The following is a 22,558-nucleotide window of genomic DNA, read 5'->3' as shown; positions in this document are numbered from 1 at the left end:
TGTAACTTGAACACAACACATCCTACAAATACGAACCTGATTGAAAGAAATAATGATAATCAAATCCTTGATGACAGCAACACTCAGTAACACTCACAAAACAAATACTGTATATTGACAGTCATGTTACGTTATTTTTAAAATGTTCCCTTTTCTTTTCATAGCTTTTTAACACACTACTTCTCGCTGCGATCGCGGGTATATATATATATATATATATATATAACCCGATCTACATACTCGAATAATGGATACTTTATTCGCCATCAATGATTGTTTTGGTAAAGCCATACTCAGTGTATTCATTAGATGAACGGTAAAAAGTAAGAGCGAGGGAAGGATGACTTATTGAGGCATGCAGGCTGTAGTCTTGCGTCAACTCTATCTGAATTGCGATCACATTTGAAAAATATATCTTTTCAAGTTCTATTTAGTCCATATGTGTCAAACTCAAGGGCCAGGGCCACATCCGCCCGGCGCGTAATTATATCCGCCCGCGAGATCATTTTATATACTGTATTATTGTTATTAAAGCCGGGTATATGAAGCGCTGGTAACACAATAAACTACAGATCCCATAATGCAGCGCTTCAGCTGCCTTGCCTAACACTTACCGAAGTTAATCAAGTTATTGCGAAGCTAGCTCACACGATGCTGAAGAGAAAAGTTGATTCTGAAAATAGAGCCTTTAAAAACCGATGGGAGGCTGAGTATATGTTTACTAAACCCGTGTGTCTCATTTGTGGAGCTAATGTGGCTGTAATTACAGAATTTAATCTAAGACGGCACTATGAGACAAAACATCAGGTTAACCTGAATGCAATGCAGAAGATACAGAAAGCAGCATAATTAAATAAGAATCTGACACTTCAGCGGACGCTTTAACCCGTGCACAATCACAAAGTGATTTCAAGTGAAGCTGCTTTTATGGGAGACACAAATGCACCAGTGCACCTTGCCTCACTTTCCCTGTTGCCAAGTAATGTTAAACCAAGTCGTCACTACGGTGTTCCCAAATCGCACTTTGCTGATAAACTGGCGCACTGAGTTTGCACGGCGCTTTGGTGACTTCAAGAACAAAAAGTCCGTCTACATGCGGCTCGAACCTTATGCATGCATTATGTTCATAATATCCACGCAGACTTGCACGTAAGAGCGGAGTTATCCGTTTTAACAAGCAGCGTATTGCACTGATCTGAAATAGCTGTGTGTGTATATATGTAGATATGTACTGTATGTATATGTATATATATGTTTATATGTGTGTGTGTGTGTATGTATGTATGTATGTGTGTATGTATTTATGTGTGTGTGTATATGTATGTGTATATATGTAGATATATATATGTATATATATATATATGTGTATATGTATAGATATGTATATATATATATGTTTATGTATGTGTGTGTAAATATATATATATATATATATATATATATATATATATATATATGACAACAACACTCATCACTCACAACAGTGACAAAACAATTACATTGACAATCATGTTACGTTATTTTCAAAATGTTTCCTTTTCTTTTCATTGCTTCTTTAACACTACTTCTCTGCTAGCTTGGGTATTTTGCTAGTATATATATATATATATATATATATATATATATATATATATATATATATATATATATATATATATATATATATATATTGTGACAGATTAGGGTTTTCTCACACCCTTGTACCCTCAGACCACATGTCAGACACCAGATAAAAGTCCAATAATATTTATTATAATAATAAGGTGCACAAAGCACGCCCTCTCCACAATTCTCCAATAAACAAAACACACAACAATCCTCCTCTCCCACACGCTTAGCCACCCTGCCTCCCAACTCAGCTCATTGTCTGGGAGTTCCCATGATCCTTTATACTCCCTGACCCGGAGGTGTTCCTGCCCAACAGTCCACAAGTCCTCATTCCTTCCGGTCAGGGTAAATAGTCCTTTTCTTCAACCCGGGAACATGTCGTTTCTTCCTGTCACATGACCGACGCACTCCCGGGTCATAGGGCACATAAGAGCCTCACGGGCCCCCTACAGCCACACCTGGTGGCCCCAAGGTATCCAGCTGTGTACAAACACTACATAGTCCATGATGCCCTGCTGGAACTCGGGCCATGATCATGCTGTCGGGAGAGCTCCTCCTGGTGGCCTGGGGGTGAGGGCCGGAGTAAAATTTCGGCAATCCACCACGATATTTCTATCTATCTCTATCTATATATATCTATATATCTATATCCCTATATCTATATCTATATATATATCTATATCTATATCTATATCTATATCTATATCTATATCTATATATATATATATATATATATATATATATACACATATATATATATACATACATACATACATACATACATACATACATACATACATACACACACACTTACAGTACATGCAATGGGGGACAAAAGAAAATGTTTGTGTCTTCCGGCACCTTTCTGAAGTGATGCTTTATCGATCAGCTGCCAATCTGAACTGGCTGATTTTCACTCCAATGACTCGACTGGTGACCAGTTAACTGGCAAATCTCAAAGCAATTTTTTTTTCCATTATCAACGTTGCTCAGCTTTTTAGCATTTTTGTTGTAGCGCTACCTATGGAAGTGGGTTTGTCGTTTTGCTGCCGGGTTATTAAAGTTCTGTGGTGTTAAAATCTTGAAGGATGACTGTTAAGGGTTACACTATTTTTCTAATTATGCAGTAGTTTTAACTTATTTAAGTTCATATTTGAATTAGTTCATAACTGCTTTTAGCCCAAATTTGCTTATTTTTGACTACTGCAGCAGTGTTAAGACTCTTACATCTCTTCATGTGGTTTGTACTTACAAAACCTGCCTATGAAAGCTTGTTTCAAAATTAAAGAAAAATCGAAGTGGAAGAAAAGAGACGTAGGTCTTGGTAGAAAAATAAAGAGAAGCTGCTTTAATGAGTTCAGGGATTTTAATTTGTCCTTTAATTAAAACAGATACTCCTTGTGTAAATAGTAAGTAAGCTTTGGTTTAATAAAGTAACTCACATTTTTAATTCGAAAAAGGATAATGAAGAATTTTCCCTAGAAGCTCAGTAAATAATAGTATGTTAGCTTAAGAGCACAATGTGTCTGATGTGTAAGCTTGTTAAGCATGTTACTTTGTATGTTATTGATACACATTTTTTAACCTTTTTATTAGAATTGAGGCTTGTAATTATTAAACCATTTTCTTTTATGCCATATGTAATATGGATATTTTTTGTTTACATTTGTATTAGTATAAAAATCAGTACTATAAGGTGATTTACTTAATTTAATATTTTTGACTGTCACTGAACAACAAGCATGAAGAATTTCATTCACTTAATAGAAATCGAATAGGTAGAACCTGTGGTCTGCAGTTTACACTACTGGTCAAACATTTTAGAACCCCTCAGTTTTTTCAGTTCATATGGAAATGCACACAGATTAATGTCGTAAAGTTTCACCAAATCAAAGCATAGAACAACTAAACAATGGCAAATAAAAAAGTAAATCAAGGAATCATTAAGTGTACAAGATTTTATTTAAACGCTCTGCATCAGTGATGAACCAAAGATTTCAAATTTTGATTCATCGGTCCATAAGAATTTCTTCCAGTCTGCAGTAGTCCACAGCCGGTGTTTCAAGTCCTTATTTTGTCCGTTAAGAAATGGCTTTCTTACTGCCACTCACTGCCGTGTCAAACCTGCAGCACAAAGTCTCCTCTTCACAGAGACTTGCTCAGTTCAACCTGCTCTGTTAAGCTGTTGGGCTGTGAGGCTCCTGTATCACGCAAGCTGGAGACCCCTCAGAAGTTTGTCTTCTGATTGGGTTGCGACTTTGGGTCTGACAGATCTCTTCCTATCAGAGTTTCTTCCAGTTTACAATTGCCTTTGGATTGTGTAGGAGACTTTGCGTTTTTTTTTTTATAGTTTCTCTTAATGGAAGGCCCTACACTTCTTAAGGTAGTAATGCTCGGTCTCATTTCATTTGTTATTTGCAGTTTTCTTGCCATTATCACTGGAATTTACAACTTTCTACAGTGTAACATTGTCCAAGCAGTACTTCAGAGGGTGTTGTAACACAGACTGTTTCAACTCTGCTTTAGGACTGACAAAGGGATTTTAAGTAATCAACAGAAGTTGGGACACCTGTGCAAATTGTGTGCTTCAACTTTCAAGGCTTCATTTACTTTAACTGTGACAGAACATCTGAAGGTTGTAACCTACTTGTTGTTCCCTGAAGAAGGTGTGGAAGATGAATGTTCTCTTCATTCCCTTGTACTAATTCATGTCTGAGAAGTAAGCTTAACGAAACCATACATTATGTAAAAGCATACTTTGCTGAGCAAACAGAAAACTATTTGTCCAAAGGACTCGAGGTCTAAGCACTCCAACACTGAGTCTGCCTTATCACGTTTTCCCTTAGTTTACATCTGAACGCCATAACAAAGGGCCAAGAAATCAAGTTGCACAAGGGGCGTTGAAGGGGCTCAAGGATTGTGTATGATAAAAGTATCGACTGTTACATTTCATAATGATATTAAATCACACATTCTAGGGGTATAAAAACTTTGCCCCACCCAACAGATGGGGTTCAGAAGAGCCCCGACGCTGTCATGTATATTGATTCTTTGCTTTTCCGAAACTCTTCTCACTGTGACGTTGCAAAATAAAGCTGCTATATAACCTCACCTGCTGTCTTGTCTGAAGTCTTCGTCCACAAAGGCCCATTTGGTAATATTCTGAAATTTCCTTTTCTCAGAAAAACTGAGGTGTTCTAAAACTTTTGACCAACAGCAAAACTGTAAAACTACCAAGGATTACACTTTAATACAGAACATATGGCTTCTACATGTCTGGTTATGCAGGAGGTTAGTGTAAAAAAAATTTAAGGGATAAATAAAACAAACAGAATCATCCAATTCCAGCAATATGAAATTAATAACTAGTATCCACACTAAAACACCTGGTTAGAGCACCCCTACCTTTCTGCAGTGGCTTGTGTAACCCCAGCGTATTCAGTTCCAGACACTGCACTGTTTTAATGCCCCAGAACCTGTTCAGCTTTACAGACCTATTGTGGGTGTGGGTATAATGTGTAAGCACTGGGTCAACAGTAAATATTTCCCACTGCATCCTGTTGGAAAGATCCCCTTTCCAGTCACAAAATGAATATTCAGACTGATGTGGCAGTGACAGTTTGAGAACAATGTTTCTGCAGAGAAAAAAAAAAAACCACAAATTTGGCAGGTCCACCGTCAAGCCAGGGACACGGAAATCTTATTTTAAATGATGGTTTTCACTTTGGGAGTGGGAAAAAAAAAAACACACCCCTGAAAGTGCAAAATACCAACTGTGGAAATTACCTAGTGGGATCTACACAGAACAATTAGTACAACTCGAACATCACTGTAGAGTCAAGAAAAAAAAGAGGCACAATCTGTATGCACAATTGTCTCAGAGGGGGCTGTGTATCTTTTCTGTAATTCTGGGGTAGTTTCATATATGGGCCCCCTGTAAAAGTACTGAGTGAAATTTTAGAGAACCAATCAATCCCTGAACAGATTTCCTCAACCCATTAAGAGGCTATGACAGACAAGCTAAGTAAGAGTTGCTCACAAATTACTGAGTTGCCAAGTAAAATCAGTAAAAAAGTATTTGTATTGCCCGGCCTCAATTCCTGGAAAGTCTGAATTTTATTTTAGATTCTGGAAATGGAAGTGAATTGTTACAGAATATACAGATCATCATTCACTCACATGGAGCAACTGGTCAGAAGTGGAGTGTTTTTGAAATTTAGCACCCAAAGGTATTCACCACCAAACAGAAAGTGCTGCCCCATACTGATGATGACAGTTTGTTCCAACTAGATAGATTGGCATAGAATGAATAATTGCTTTTTCAGGAGGGCTTAGGATTTTTTTTTGAAAATATTTAAATAAATGAAATATTTATTTGCATTTATGTACCCATTTGTGTTTTTATAAATACTGCACATGACTATCATTCAGGGGACACTGTGCAAATGAGAGTGAACGGTGATGATGGACAGTGGGCTCTGAATGACATTTCAAGCCATAGACTCATAAATTCAGTACAATATGTACACCAGAGGGTGGCATTGCACATTATTTGTTCATTATGCTGGCATTGTCAACACCAGATGCTATTTAAAACGAGATTTGCAAAGCACAGAAGCAATGAAACACAAGAACTTTCTGTAGGACTTAGCAGCTCAGTTATGTGGTGCGTGACTGCAGATTCTTTTCACCTTGGTAGACCCCGCTCATGTGCATGCTGCAAATTAAACCATCACTACTCCCAGCACAAAGGCCATATCTCTCTATTATAAAAGAAAATCTTGAGACAAGACTATTACCAAGAGATTTTTTCAAGTCCCACCCTCCTCTCAACCATTTACGGTTAATGGCCCATGCCCACGGTCCTCCCACCTCTCATTCGTGTGAATGCTTTTGTCAGACACAGTTCCTGCGCTCTCAGTTCTTATAATTTTTTACGTAGTTAAACCCCTGCTCAAGAAAAATAATCTTGACCCCTCTGCCTTTGAAAATTTTAGACCCATTTCTAACCTGCCCTTCTTAAGTAAAATTCTAGAGAAGGCAGTCATTATGCAGTTAAATGACCACCTCAATAAAGATGCTATTCTTGATACATTTCAGTCAGGTTTTAGAACAAATAACAGCACAGAAACTGCACTCGTTAAAGTAGTAAATGACTTGCGGGTAAATGCAGACAGAGGCCATTTATCTGTTCTCATCCTCTTAGATCTGAGTGCTGCATTTGACACTATTGATCACAATATTCTTAGAAATCGCCTTAGTCAATGGGTGGGCCTCTCTGGCAGTGTCCTAAATTGGTTTGAATCCTACCTGGCAGGGAGAAAATTCTTTGTGAGTTGTGGTAATCAAATCTCAAAGACACATGATATCTGATATGGTGTTCCACAAGGCTCTATCCTGGGGCCGCTGCTCTTCTCAATCTACATGCTTCCGTTAGGTCAGATTATCTCAGGGCACAACGTGAGCTACCACAGCTATGCTGATGACACACAGCTGTACTTATCAATAGCACCTGATGACTCCGACTCTCTCGATTCACTAACACAATGTCTTACTGGTATTTCTGAATGGATGAATAGTAATTTTCTCAAACTAAATAAAGAGAAAACTGAAATTTTAGTAATTGGCAATAATGGATTCAGTGAGGTTATCAGAAATAAACTTGATGCACTAGGATTAAAAGTTAAGGCGGAAGTAAAAATTTAGGGGTAACCGTTGACTGTAATCTGAATTTTAAATCGCATATTCATCAGACCACTAGAACAGCATTTTTTCACTTAAGCTACATAGCGAAAGTTAGACCTCTTATATCACTGAAAGATGCGGAGAAATTAATTCACGCTTTTGGTTTCAGTAGACTAGATTACTGTAACGCACTCCTCTCAGGACTACGCAAAAAAGACATAAATCACTTGCAACGAGTGCAGAATGCAGCTGCTAGAATCCTAACTGGGAAAAGAAAATCCGAACACATTTCTCCAGTTTTGATGTCACTACACTGGTTGCCTGTGTCATTCAGGATTGACTTTAAAATACTGCTTATGGTTTATAAAGCCTTAAATAATCTCGCCCCATCTTATATATCGGAATGCCTGACACGTTATATTCCAAATCGTAACCTCAGATCTTCAAATGAGTGTCTCCTTAGAATTCCAAAAGCTAAACTTAAAAGAAGTGGTGAGGCGGGTGGCCTTCTGCTGCTATGCACCTAAAATCTGGAATAGCCTGCCAATAGGAATTCGCCAGGCTGATACAGTAGAGCACTTTAAAACACTGCTGAAAACACATTACTTTAACATGGCCTTTTTATAACTTCACTTTAACTTAATACTGATACTCTGTATGTTCAATTCTTCATAATAATTATTCACAGTGGCTCCAAAATCCATACTGACCCCTACTCTCTCTTCTGTTTCTTTTTCCGGTTTCTTTGTGGTGGTGGCCTGCACCACCACCACCTACTCAAAGCATCATGATGCTCCAACATTGATAGACTGAAAGCCAGAAGTCTACGTGACCATCATCATCAGGTCCTTCCATGAAAACCCTAAATACAAAGAGGACTGTTTCATTTATGTTAGGTAGATTGCCCAGAGGGGACTGGGCGGTCTCTTGGTCTGGAACCCCTACAGATTTTATTTTTTCTCCAGCCTTTGGAGTTTTTTTTTGTTTTTCTGTCCACCCTGGCCATCGGACCTTACTTATTCTATGTTAATTAATGTTGACTTATGTTTATTTTTTATTGTGTCTTCTATTTTTCTATTCATTTTGTAAAGCACTTTGAGCTAAATTTTTTTTGTATGAATATGTGCTATATAAATAAATGTTGATTGATTGATTGATTGATTGGTTTTCCTCACTTTAAGTTCCCAATAAAAGAAGACTTATTATGTCCAAATCTTATTTGAAGAATTTCATCTCGATGGGTTATTAACAGAAGAAATGAGTACACGGCAATCCTACCAACGAAAAACAATGAAGTCAAACAAATTAACGCGAAAATTGTCGATCAGTTACACGGCCAAATTACTGTTGAAAGAAGGATGTATCGTAATGTTAGTGCATAATTTATGTATGAGTAGTTAATTACTTGCTGTAATGTAAAATAGGTCTATTATGCATATGTAACAATTTCCATAAAAATTGAACAATCGGTTTAGATTGTATATCCGCTTCCCCATACACGAGTGCCAGAGCCGCGTAGCGCCCACCCGGGAGCTGGTGAGCGAAGCGAGCAGGGGGCAGAGCCCGCTAGTCTGAGAAAAGCAAATGTGTGAACTGTAGATGCAAGGAGTGTAAACTGCCACTTTGTCTCATTCTGGACAAAAGCTATTTTGAAGAGTGGGTCATATTAATAACTAGCAAAATACCCGCGCTTCGCAGCAGCGAAGTACTGCCTTAAAATGTTTATTAAGAAGAAAATTAAACCTTTTTAAACTGAGGGAAAATATACCAATAATTATTTGTTAAGGATCTCTTTGTATACCACATTGTCAGTTTGGCCCTCCGGTTGTAATATGATCAAGCTGTGCGCTGAGCTTACTCTTGAGCATGAAACGTACAGTTGGCCATGTGAACAGTAATCTTGTTTCAAATCTCACAGCTTGGATTGCTGCTGTCATAATCGGTTTGAGTTTCATGGTTTGTTTCCATTACGACAGTATTTGTAGGACTTGTGTTGAAGTGACATTCGGCATCTGTCAAGCGTTGTAAGCATACAACCGGTTTCATCGATAACTTTGCATCCAGCATTTGAGAGTTTGATGTTTATGAATGTTTAAAGTGTCCACTACTGAAATCGTCACCTGTCAATCTAAGATGTTTAAGAGGCATTGGCGGTTGTCGAAAGGTGTAAAATATTTGGCCATTTCGGTACACTTGAAAGCGACAACCGAACAATTCGCGGAAGCCATCAACTCACATGCAGAACCATAGGTGAAGGGTTTAAGCATTTCACTCTTCTAGTGCTCCTGTGTAGTATAATCATCTCCTGTACCGTAATCAGTCCACACCTTGAACCTGTCCCAGTCATTCAATACATAAGACACAATGTTCCTCCGGATATCAAGAGTGAGCCTGATATGGCCGTGCAATATGTAACAAAGAGAATGGAAAAGGTAGGTGCCATCTCCGGGCATGGAAACCACTTGGTAAGTGACAGTTCTTTGATCGATGGTGATCACCTCGATAGACATGGTAATGGGGGTTGGAATGATAAAGGAAATGGGTACCTGAACAATGTAAAGTAAGTCTAAAATACCTACACAATAACTATAATCGTAATAAACGAACAATAAAACAGCAGAGTATCCATGGATTAAATAAAAAGGCTGTAGTTATCAGCAGGGAGACATGAATCCCGTGGCGAAGCCAGGAAGGGAATGTAGAGACTGGAGGGACGGATGGCCTTATACAGGCAGGCAGCCAACAACGTGGGAGGTGATGGGATGGGGGACCCAACGCCGCCTCACACGGTGACCGAGCTGCAGGCTATGGACATATATATGCACTTCTGGACTATCTGTTGCCAACATTTACAGCACTGATTTGGGACTCTCCAACCATAAAGCAGTATATTTCACTGTCTCACTGCCTTTACCTCCTCTAACCTGTAAACGACAAATTTCTTACAGAAACCTTAAAAATATCTGTCCCTCTATCCTTTCTGGATCCATTTCTGATCTTTTACTGTCTGCACCTATTCCGTCAACACTAGATAGTCTTGTTGACCACTACTGTATAACTCAGCCCTTCATTCAGCATTAGATAAAACAGCTCCTTTAAAACATAAGGAGGTTTCCTTTAAGCGTTCAGCTCCTTGGTATAACTCAGAATTGCGATCTATGAAAGCAGCTGGCGGCGCTTGAGAGGATGTCACGTAAGACTGGCCTCAGCGTGCACATCCAGGCTTTCTCTGACCACCAAAGAGCTTACAGAGAAATAATAACTGCTGCTAAGAACACCTACTATGGCAGAATAATAGAAAGTGGCCATGATAATCCAAGGGTTTTGTTTTCTGTAGTTAATAAACTACTTGAACCTGCATCTGGCCCAACTACCTCTTCTACTGAAGTCTGTGAGGATTTCCTCCACTTTTTCCGTAACAAAATTAAAGATCTAAATAATTCAACTAACATAAATACATCATCTGTTTATATCTCTCCCTGTTTTCCCACTCCATCCAGCTCCTTCTCTAAGTTCTCACCAGTCACATCTGCGTTTGTTAATAACCTGCTTTGTAAGATGAGGCCGACTACTTGTGTACTGGACCCCATCCCCAGCACACTACTTAAATCCTGCCTTCATGCCATAATCCCGACTGTTACAACAATAATAAACTCATCCCTTGACACTGGCTCTGTGCGCTCACTTTTAAAATCGCTTCTGTAACCCCAATGTTAAAAAAGTCTGGTCTTGATGCTGACAATCTTAACAATTTCCGCCTATTTCCCACTTACCTTTCCTGTCAAAAGCTCTTGAGCATGTTGTAGCTTCCCAGCTCATCAATTACTTAACGTTTAATAATTTGATGGAACCCTTTCAGTCTGGTTTCAGGGTGCAGCACAGCTGTGAAACTGCTGTAACCAATGATCTGCTTATGGCAGCAGACTCTGGACAAACCAGCATATTAATTCTATTAGACCTCAGTGCAGCATTTGACACTGTCAGACATGACATTCTACTGTCCAGAATGGAGAACATGCTGGGTATCTCTGGCACTGCCCTCCAGTGGTTCAAGTCCTATCTGACTGATAGGCAAGAGTTTGTTAGTCTTGGCAACAGCAGATCCAGCTCAGCGCCAGTCACACAAGGAGTTCCTCAGGGCTCTGTCCTCGGCCCTCTTCTCTTCTGTATTTATATGCTTCCCTTGGCCATATTATTCGTAGCTATGGACTGGGCTATCATTTTTATGCAGATGATACTCAACTCTACTTCAATGTTAAAAGTGGAACTTCATCAGAGCTTTCTCAGCTCACAACCTGCCTTAGTGAAATTAAAACCTGGATGGAGCAGAACTCTTTGAAATTAAACTGCAACAAAACTGAACTCCTGCAAATTGGGACTAAAATGCAACTTAATAAAATGAGCTCCTTCCCAGTCAATCTTGGTGGTGATCTCATCAGACCTGCCTCTACTGCAAAGAATCTTGGTATCATTTTTGGTTCCCCCTTTCTTGCTCCACCCAAATAAATCACATTAAGAAACTTTCTTACTTTCACCTCCGTAACATATCCCGTGTTCGCTCCTTCCTCTCCTTTTCTAATGCTGAGAAACTTGTCCATGCTTTTATCACATCCCGCATAGATTATTGTAACTTCGCTCTGGCAGGTGCCCTTCTAATCTTATATCACAGCTCCAGCTTATTCAAAACTCGCTGCAAGAGTCCTTACTGAACCAGCAGCAGCGAGCACATCACACCCATCCTGCTCCGTCTTCACTGGCTCCCTGTGTCTTACAGAATCAAATATAAAATCCTACTAATAACCTACAAAGCCTTAAATAACCTCGCGCCAAACTACATCAGTGACCTTCTCCATCACTATGTGCCTGCCCATCCACTAAGGTCCTCTGATTCTGGCAATCTTGTTGTGCCCAACACTAATCTACACTCCATGGGTGACAGCAGGGCCTTCAGCTGTATAGCGAGTGCCCAGACTCTGGACTGACCTACCGACATTAATCAGGTCAGCTGACTCCATGAATTCTTTTAAAAAACAACTCAAAACTCATCTGTTCAGGAAGGCTTTTAGCTCTACTTGACTTCATTCCCCTTCTCTCAGTTTACCTCTCTGTCAAGATGCTCATGTAACCTGTGTGTGTGTGTGTGTGTACTAGACTTTCTCTGAATTTACTGTCTTAATCTTCTTTATTTATTTATTTATTTACTTTGTACAATGCTATATACTGTATACCCTGCCGTTCTTTCTTATATTCTGTAAGTGCCTTGAGCATGGGAAAGGCGCTATATAAATAAATAAGTAAAAAAATGTAATGTATATGTATGAAAATAGGATTCAGTTAGCGCTGGAAACCCGTGTACCAAATTTTTTGAAGATGGGCCCATAAGCAACAAAGACCATTAGAACGTTCAATATGGCGGCCGACAGTGGCGTCATACCACTGAAATAAGTACGTACATTGGTTTCGGTTAGCGCAGGGAAGCCGCCTACCAAATTTCATGAAGATGGGGCCATAAATAAGAAAGTTCAATATGGCGGACGTTGTTGACCGTTATGACCGTTACGTGTAGAATTTCGAAATGAAACCTGTCCAACTTTTGTAAGTAAGCTGTCAAAATTTCAGCCTTCTACCTACACGGGAAGTTGGAGAATTAGTGATGAGTCAGTGAGTGAGTCAGTGAGTGAGTGAGGGCTTTGCCTTTTATTAGTATAGATTTCTGATTTTCTGATATAAGAAATAAATGTATATAGTTCATTGTACTTTGAGTGGAAAATGTTGAGTCACACTGAAATAAAAAAAATGAGAGCAGGCATATCCTGAAACTATTGGATTTTTCAATGTTATGTATTTTTTCCAACATTTTTACCTTGTTTTTGTCTACAGTGGAAACTCTAGATACGAGTTTAACTCGTTCAAGCACTGAGCTCGTATAGCGAATTTCTTGTATCTACTGTAGAACAAAACATCCCCATTGAAAATAATGGAAATCCAGTTAATCCGTCCCGCACCCCCAAAAATATCAACATAAAAATCAATTTTCCTAACAAATAACACTGATAAATAATATATACTGTATTTTACTTTTAATTAAAGTAATTAAAGTTTACCTTTAATAAATAACACTGGTAAATAAAACGGGTTACTGTGGGGAAGGAGAGTCCCCCTCTGATGCAGGAAGGCTCTCTCTTCTTGGGAATTTTACCCCACTGGAAGCAGGTTCTGGGTCAGAATCACTTCACGTTCTTTTAGTTGCAGGTTGCTTTACCAAAAACTTATCTAATGACACTTGCTTCTGTCTTCTTTTTAAGATGCCCCTAAAATGCGACACTACATTGTCATTACACAAATTCATGGTGTGCCCACACACTGCTTTATTAGGGAGATTTTCTTCAAAGAAAGTTTTTACTTCTTCCCACTTTGCCAACACTTCTTTAATCTTACTGGCAACAATCTTCTTGAGAGGCATCATGGAATAATTATTTTCACGTTAAATGCGGGCAGCGTCAACTTGGGTGAATCCCCGAGTCGAGGCGGATCGGGAAACGCGTCACGCATACCCACAGCCTGGCTCATGGCTCTTTACGCGAGCCAATGCTCGTATTTAGATCCAAATTTTTCACTCATACTTTCCTCTTATCTTGAATTTCTCGTATGCAGAGGTGATCGTATCTCGAGGTTCCACTGTATTTATACCACTGTTTTAATTAAACCAATGTAAATATGGCTCCACTCATTTTTGAGAAATGCTGAAAGAAATGATATAACACTTGGGATAAAATTCCAATTTCATGCCAAAAACACACCGAGTTTAAAAACGGAAAAAATGGTTTAAAATTTAATTTCGCCTTTTCAGCATACTGTACATTAGTCAAACGGTGTCCCTGAAAATTATTAAATGTTGACATTATGTTAACAAATGTACTCATTTGACATGCTGCTCAACATATTAGCACACAGATGACACAGTTCAGAGATCATGGGTTCACGTCCCGGGTCTGCGTGGAGAGTGCTTTGAGCAGTGAGAAAAGCACTATATAAATGTGAAGAATTATTACAATTATTGTTATACCAAAATAGTAAACAAACAAACACGGATGCATTTTGTAAACTGCTCTTTTAGTTCAGGATTGCGGGAAGTTGGTGCCTATTACTGAAGCACTTATCACAAAGCGAGAAACAAACCTGAGTGGGACCCCAGTTTGACTTCTCACTGTTTTCACAATGGCCAACACGGTACAATACCCTAGTTCTACAAACATAGCCAGTGTATCTAAGAACAGTAATCCAACAATGAACAAACATGGCTGTTACTCTCTCATTTGGAGAACATGTCCACCAACACAAAATAATAAATGAGTATGTCAGAAGAGTTACCGACTTACGCACCTGTGGGCACGAGATTCTCTGCAAATCACACATATAGGTTTTCCATCTTTCTTGCAGTACAGCTTTAGCTCTTCATGGTGCTTTTCACACAAGTCTTCTTTAGGTGGTTGGGCAGGTTTTGTATCTTTAGTCCTAAAAACATTTAGGTCATCCAGCTTGTTCACAAGGTTCTTAACAAGAAAGTTCCTGGTGAATGTTATCTCAGGAAAAGTCTAATAAATAATGAAATACAATAAAAAAAAGTAAAATCAGTAACAAACCTGAAATAAACTATTAAATTAAAATACTGAAACTATAAAAATTATCCTACAATTAAAAGGATGCCATATTTAGGAGCACTTGACCTCTTTTCATATGAAAGAAATTCAGATCTAATAAGAGGTACGCATTGAGGAACCCTGGGAACTTTCCCAGAGATTCCAAGTACTTCTTATTAGATCTGAACTTCTGTGCAAACTTTTTTGGTAAAATGTGCTTCAACATGTGTTAAACGTGCTTATAAAGCGCAGTTTTTAAAGTGCCTAAGGCACTGCACTTAAATTGCTGGTTCAGTTCCTAGCCCTTTGATACTCCAACTTGCACGGAAACGACTGGACTGTATCCTGATCATGCAAGTCACCCTGGAGAAAGATAACAGCCTAATATAGAATATTAACACTAGAATCCCTGAAGTCTACGAAAATATTCGTAATGTCAGGCCACCTTAAATTCCTTCACACCTCGTCAGCGCCAAATGTGTCAGTCAGCACTGGCAGCAGGCTGCCTGCAACCCCAGCACCCACCGAGGCAGCTGACGTCAAGTCAGATGCAAAATTCTCAGAGCTGGGAGTAAGGTGTCTGGAATTGCATAGGGTAAATAATGTATCGTTATTTGGAATACAACAATCTCTGTAAATGTAGGACGAAAGGAAATGTGAGGCAAGAAATGTTGAACACATAACTAAAACCAGAAACTATTTCATGACAAAATGATGAGGTGAAGTGTATAATGTGTGAAGACTGAAGTCCAAATATCAAATAAACACTTTACAAAAGATTTAACAAAACAAATGTGGTTTTATACAAGAATATAACCAAAGAAAAATAAATTGTTCAGTTTACATGTTACTTGTAATGTGTAAAAACTGTCAATTGATAGGAAGTAGACACGTCCGCTTGGCAGGTGCAGAGGTAAGGACTGCAGTCTCATAATCAAGAAGTTGCAGATTCTATCCTGGGTCCTCCTTGCATTTACCATTTTGAGTAGTTAGCTGCTATTATTGTTACTATTATGGTATATAATAAAAAGATACATTTGATTTGAGTCTGTAACAGCCGGTGTAAATTTATGGTACTTGTAAAAGTTAGCACTGACGGGATAAAAGCAAATGTATTGTTGAGTAAACAGACATCGCAGTATCAATGGTGGATGTTACTTTTCCTCACATGCAGACAGTCACATCAGTCATTTGAACAATTTTTTTTATTCAAGAAGAAAACTGAATAAAAAAATAATTGAAATAACATGTTGATATGAATGTCCATGTGCGAGGAAAAGTAACATCTTTTACAAGTACTATAAATTTACACAGGATGTTAAAAACTTGCATCAAATATATGTTTGCATTATATTATGATGATAATAATAGCAGCTCACTACTCAAAACACTAAATTCAAAGATGACGGGCTATTTGAACTTATTACCTCGCCATTGCTAAACCGCAGCGTATCCACTGCGCCATCTGTGCCGGTCTGTGACAACTGGTTGAAAATGAAACGTGCAAACACACACGTATGTGAACGTCTTTTACTTTGAACCGACTGATAGTTGGGCTTCAGCAACATGTCAATTGAGCAATTTCTTTTTCTTCGGTTTTATTCTTGAATAAAAGCATACTTGTTTTGTTATACCTTTTGTAAAAGTGTTTCTTGTATGTTTGGGCCTACATTTCACATCAAAATTATGTTGTTATTACTTTAACATAGGAGAACATTTTCTGTTTTAGCCGTGTGTTCAGCATTTCTTGCCCCGTATTTCCTCTGTCATTTTATATTTACACAGATTGGAACAGGCATGAAATGTATGTATTTCAAATCATGGTATTTCATTATCTTTATAATTCTTTACAAACGCGTTGCAAAATAAACATCTCAACACAGATTTCAGCTGTTAGGTTTACAGCAGGGTGACTGACGCCTTCATCTCAGTGTGGTGTAGCAGGGTACGTTCTGTGAAACCACACATTTGCAAAACAAAAGCGGGTTATTAGTGCAGTGATAAGGAGCTACCAGCTTCTTGGCACACACATGTTGGGAAAATTTAAAGAGGTCAGGGACAATGAAAAAAATTGTAAACTTTACGGATTCTAGTGGCAATACCTCAAAACAGAATCAACAATGCAGTCTCCACTGGATGTTAAAAGACACACTGTACTTTCAGCCTTTGTGAAGTAAATCCAGAAATCAAGACAAATTACGCTTGACTATTTTTTCACCCTTAGTACCATCATGCAAATAATAAAAAGGTGGGAGGTGAACCAGCAACCCTTCGGTTTAAGGTCATCATCTTCGCCTGAGATATCCCATATGTTAAAGCTGTATTGGCAAATGGTTTAAACTCTTACTTGCATGTCTCCTCAAAAGTTGACAACACATAAATAACATAACAAAAATACGCACACATCAAACATACCCACACACATATATACATTATATAGAAGACATTCGCCACGTCCTCTCAGTTGTGAGGAGCAGCTCATAGATATGCGATACAGTATTATGGCGCTTTTCCACTGCATAGTACGGCACAGCACGGTTCAGTACAGCTCACTTTGGTTCGGCTCGGTTTGCGTTTCGACTGCAGTTTAGTACCGCTTTAGAGTGGGCGGGATTATTCACGTGTCGTTATAGTTGCGCCGCCTCTACTGCTTGCTCTTCATTTTTAACTTGTCCCTACACTGTTTGTAAGTCCGATGGTAGCCATGTGCGCCCAAGAGCTTAGCGACCTCCTGAAAAACTTTTTCATTCCGCGTCACCCCATCCAGCTCTCGCTGGATCCGCTCCTCGGTTACCAACGAGAGGAACGTCTGTACTTCCTCAATAGACCACGAAACAGCCATTTTTGGTTAAAACAAAATGGTGTGTCCGAACCTTTGCTGGCTGTGCTAAAAATCTAGCGGGTCTGTTGTGTCTCGTGTCGCAAGTTCAGTGTCGCAGTAATGACGATTTTCTCCGGCCAATCAGTGACCAGCAGAGTTTACACATCACGTTTTGGTAACGGTTCGGCGCGCTTGGAACCTCGGCTGAGGTGGTACTAAAAAAAGGACCAGGTACCAGGTACTGTTCTCAGTGGAAAACTCCCCAAAAGTGAGCTGAACTGAACCGTGTCGTGCCGTACTATGCAGTGGAAAAGCGCCATTACATTACATACAGTGGTGCTTGAAAGTTTGTGAACCCCTTTAGTATTTTCTATATTTCTGCATAAATATGACCTAAAACATCATCAGATTTTCACTCAAGTCCTAAAAGTAGATAAAGAGAAACCAGTTAAACAAATGAAATAAAAATATTATACTTGGTCAATTATTTATTAAGGAAAATGATCGAATATTACATATTTGTGAGTGGCAGAAGTATGTGAACCTTTGCTTTCAGTATCTGGTGTGACCCCCCTTTACAACAATAACTGCAACTAAACATTTCCGGAAACTTTTGCTCATTCCTGCACACCGGCTTGGAGGAATTTGAGCCCATTCCTCCGTACAGAACAGCTTCAAGTCTGGGATGTTGGTGGGTTTCCTCACATGAACTGCTCGCTTCAGGTCCTTCCACAACATTTTGATTGGATTAAGGTCAGGACTTTGACTTGGCCATTCCAAACCATTAACTTTATTCTTCTTTAACCATTCTTTGGTAGAACGACTTGTGTTTTTAGGTTCGTTGTCTTGCTGCATGACCCACCTTCTCTTGAGATTTAGTTCATGGACAGATGTCCTGACATTTTCCTTTAGAATTCTCTGATATAATTCAGAATTCATTGTTCCATCAATGAGGGCAAGCTCTCCTGGCCTAGATGCAGCAAAACAGGCCCAAACCATGATACTACCACCACCATGTTTCACAGATGGGATAAGGTTCTTATGCTGGAATGCAGTGTTTTCCTTTCTCCAGACATAACGCTTTTCATTTAAACCAAAAAGTTCTATTTTGGTCTCATCCGTCCACAAAACATTCTTTCAATAGCCTTCTGGTTTGTCGACATGATCTTTAGCAAACTGCAGACAAGCAGCAATGGTTTTTTTTTTGGAGAGCAGTGGCTTTCTTTGTGACCTCGCCGACTATTACACGCCTTGCTCTTGGAGTGATCTTTGTTGGTCAACCACTCCTGGGGAGGGTAAAAATGGTCTTGAATTTCCTCCACTTGTACACAATCTGTCTGACTGTGGATTGGTGGAGTCCAAACTCTTTAGAGATGGTGTTGTAACCTTTTCCAGCTTGATGAGCATCAACAACTCTTTTTCTGAGGTCCCCAGAAATCTTCTTTGTTTCTGCCATGTTACACTTCCACAAACGTGTTGTGAAGAGCAGACTTTGATAGATCCTGTTCTTTAAATAACACAGGGTGCCCACTCACACCTGATTGGCATCCCACTGATAGAAAACACCGGACTTGAATTTCACCTTCAAACTAACTGATCATCCTAGAGGTTCACATACTTTTGCCACTCACAAATATGTCATATTCGATCATTTTCCTTAATAAATAACTGACAGAGTATAATATGTTTGTCTCGTTTGTTTAACTGGTTTCTCTTTATCTACTTTTAGGACTTGAGTGAAAATCTGATGATGTTTTAGGTCATATTTATGCAGAAATATAGAAAATTCTAAAGGGTTCACAAACTTTCAAGCACAACTGTATATTGTGGAAGATGAATGTTCTCTTCGTTCCCTTGTACTAATTCATGTCTGAGAAGTAAGCTTTACGAAATCATACATTATGTAAAATCATACTTTGCTGAGCAAACAGAAAACTATTTGTCCAAAGGACTCAAGGTCTAAGCACTCCACACTGAGTCTGCCTTATCACGTTTTCCCTTAGTTTACATCTGAACGCCATAACAAAGGGGCCAATCAATCGATCATTTAACATTTATTTATATAGCATATATTCATACAAAAAAATGTAGCTCAAAGTGCTTTACAAAATGAATAGAGAAACAGAAGACACAATAAAAGATAAACATAAGTCAACATTAATTAACATAGAATAAGAGTAAGGTCCGATGGCCAGGGTGGACAGAAAAAACAAAAAAAAACTCCAAAGGCTGGAGAAAAAAATTAAAAAAAATCAAGAAATCAAGTTGCACCAGGGGCGTTGAAGGGGCTCAGGGATTGTGTATGATAAAAGTATCGACTGTTACATTTCATAATGATATTAAATCACACATTCTAGGGGTATAAAAACTTTGCCACACCCAACAGACGGGGTTCAGAAGAGCCCTGACGCTGTCATGTATATTTGATTGTCTGCTTTTCTGAAACTCTTCGCACTGTGACGCTGCAAAATAAAGCTGCTATATAACCTCACCTGCTGTCTTGTCTGAAGTCTTTATCCACAATATCTATCTATTATGTAAAAAAAATTTTGGTTTGAGATGTGATCATCTCGGGGAGACACCTGCGAAACCTCTTGAACGTCACGCCCTACTTACAAACAATTTCTCAGAGACACTTTAATGTCCCCCGAGACAAGGAAGTGAGACAAAAGGACAGCTGCTGTCCAGACATTTTAATGATTGACGTGATCGACATGCAATGCAACATGCAGATCAAGCAGTTCACGCAGCTCGGTACAGCCAGCAGCTGATCCATCTTTAGCGCATGTTCAGCCACCAACCTTTACAATGCAAGCGGCAGAGACACGAAGCAAGTACGGGTGTGTATATATATATATATATATATATATATATATATATATATATATATATAGAGTAGTTGGCAGGATTAAATGAGATAGATAGATATTGTGAGATCCCAAGATCACCCAACTGCACTGTGCACTAAACACTCTCTTTAAAACAGGTATGAACTGCTTATCTGCTGCCAGGTCAACTACAAGTTCGCAGGCTCGCCACAGGACGTGTCTGTTGCCTACTGGTTGACATTTAAAGCCAGCCACAGGCCTCACCTTGCACCCACTCTCCATCTTTTCTCTGAGGAAGGCTATCTGTTCTTTTACTCTGAAGAGGGGAGTGAGTGCAGGAATACGTCAGCGTCAGCTGCCACTCACTCGATGCTTTTTGTTTTTCTCACCACGCTGAGTAAACTCTGAGAGACTGTTGTGTGTGAGACTCCCAGGAGATCAGCAGTTACAGAAATACTCAAACTAGCCAGGCTGGTATTAACAATCATGCTATGATTGAAACCACTGCAATCAAATTCTGTCCCCATCCCAGGTTTAATGTGAACATTAACTGAAGCTCCTGACCTGTGTTTACATGACTTGTTTTTTTTTTTTGCACCATGCTGCCGCCACATGGCTAATAGATTAGATCACAGTATAGATAAGAAAGTGTACATAATTTGTGCAGTGAACATATAAACAAATACATACTCACACAACACACAGGTTTTTTTTAACGTTACTCTTTCTTACTGCATGTGGCTGTTGAGTAACTTTACTGCTTCAGGGTACAAACTGTCCCAAAATCTACTGGTGGGGGTTCCAGTGGTCCTGTATATTTGTTAGAAGGGGTGTAAGAAAAGCAACAGTGGAGGATGGCTGGAGTTTTTAATAGTCCTGTTTGCTTTCTAAAGGCAGCAACATCTCCTGGGCAGAGGTCAGTCGGTCACTGGCAATATTCTGTGCCACTCACGCAACAATTCAAACTCACCTAACTAATCTCAGTTATAAAAATGATTTTCCGAAACATCGACCTCTACACCTTGCGGGCCAATGAACCCTTAAACGCCAGTAATCTCAAAGTGAAGATAAAAAATAAAAGCACAGTGGAGAACAGCACACGTATTAAAACAGTGGACCATTAAGCCCCTTGGACGACGGATGACTTCCTTCCTCCAACTGCTTTTAATTCTTAAACAGGTTATTAATCCCGCCTGCCTTCCAACTGTTAAAAATGCATCTAAATACATGTACAGTACTCTGCGCTTGCACGTATATAAAGGAGTCAGCACGAATCACAATCGTAAATAAAACACCACGCTGGTCCCCTTCCATCGTGCAACATCACTGTATCGTATCGTATCTTACCCTCCTGCACTCCGGACACTGGTATCCACTGAAGTCACTGCCGTTCTCTTCCCAATGAAGGAGGATACAGTATCGGCAGAAGTTGTGTCCACACTGTAAAATAACTGGGTCCTCAAAGAAATCCAGACAGATGGGACAAATGAGTTCTTTTTCTAATGCCTCTGTATAATCGGACGCAGCAGTGGCCATGATAAACACAAAGCAAAGAACAGTAACGACGGGAGAAAGCGGTTATCAGCAACAAAACCTAAACACACAGTCCTCCAACTAAAACAAAATGATTCATTTCACCACGGCTCTTTCAATCAACTTCCGGTTCCGTCCCCTTTGTTGACGTCAGAGAAGGTAACTGTTATTATGACGCTAAAATCAGGCGCTGGTGCTGAAGGAGCGCGAGAGATTTAAAAATGTCGCATTGTTATGCGTGCGTGCGATTTTATACCCGATTTGCTGTGATCGACTGATTCTATACATCGGGCATCGTTTAACGTGCAGTAGGAGAGGGGTTGTGCCACGCAATTTCATTTCTGTTGGTTGTCTTTCAGTGCGAGCAGTCTCATGACCCGATTTTCTGATGTTGCCATAAAATTTTATTGTGTATCGATCCCAGTACATAGTACATTGAGATA

At 39.2% G+C, this 22,558-nt stretch overlaps 1 protein-coding gene across 1 annotated transcript in view; it reads right to left on the bottom strand.

The window, feature by feature from the left end:
* trim47 (tripartite motif containing 47) overlaps window positions 1–22,249 on the bottom strand; it is a 65,844-nt gene extending 43,595 nt beyond the window's left edge. The window contains exons 1-2 of the mRNA XM_039745823.1: window positions 21,930–22,249; window positions 14,677–14,888 (exon numbers count right to left, since the gene is read on the bottom strand). Of these exons, the coding sequence (XP_039601757.1) occupies window positions 14,677–14,888; window positions 21,930–22,118 (401 nt within the window). The 5' untranslated portion in view covers window positions 22,119–22,249. The remainder of the gene's footprint in view (window positions 1–14,676; window positions 14,889–21,929) is intronic.
* Between the last annotated feature and the right edge of the window lie 309 nt (window positions 22,250–22,558).

The sequence above is a fragment of the Polypterus senegalus genome, chromosome 2 (assembly GCF_016835505.1).
Source record: "Polypterus senegalus isolate Bchr_013 chromosome 2, ASM1683550v1, whole genome shotgun sequence".
NCBI classification, from domain to species: Eukaryota; Metazoa; Chordata; class Cladistia; order Polypteriformes; family Polypteridae; genus Polypterus; species Polypterus senegalus.
This window is presented reverse-complemented; position numbering and strand designations above follow the sequence as displayed.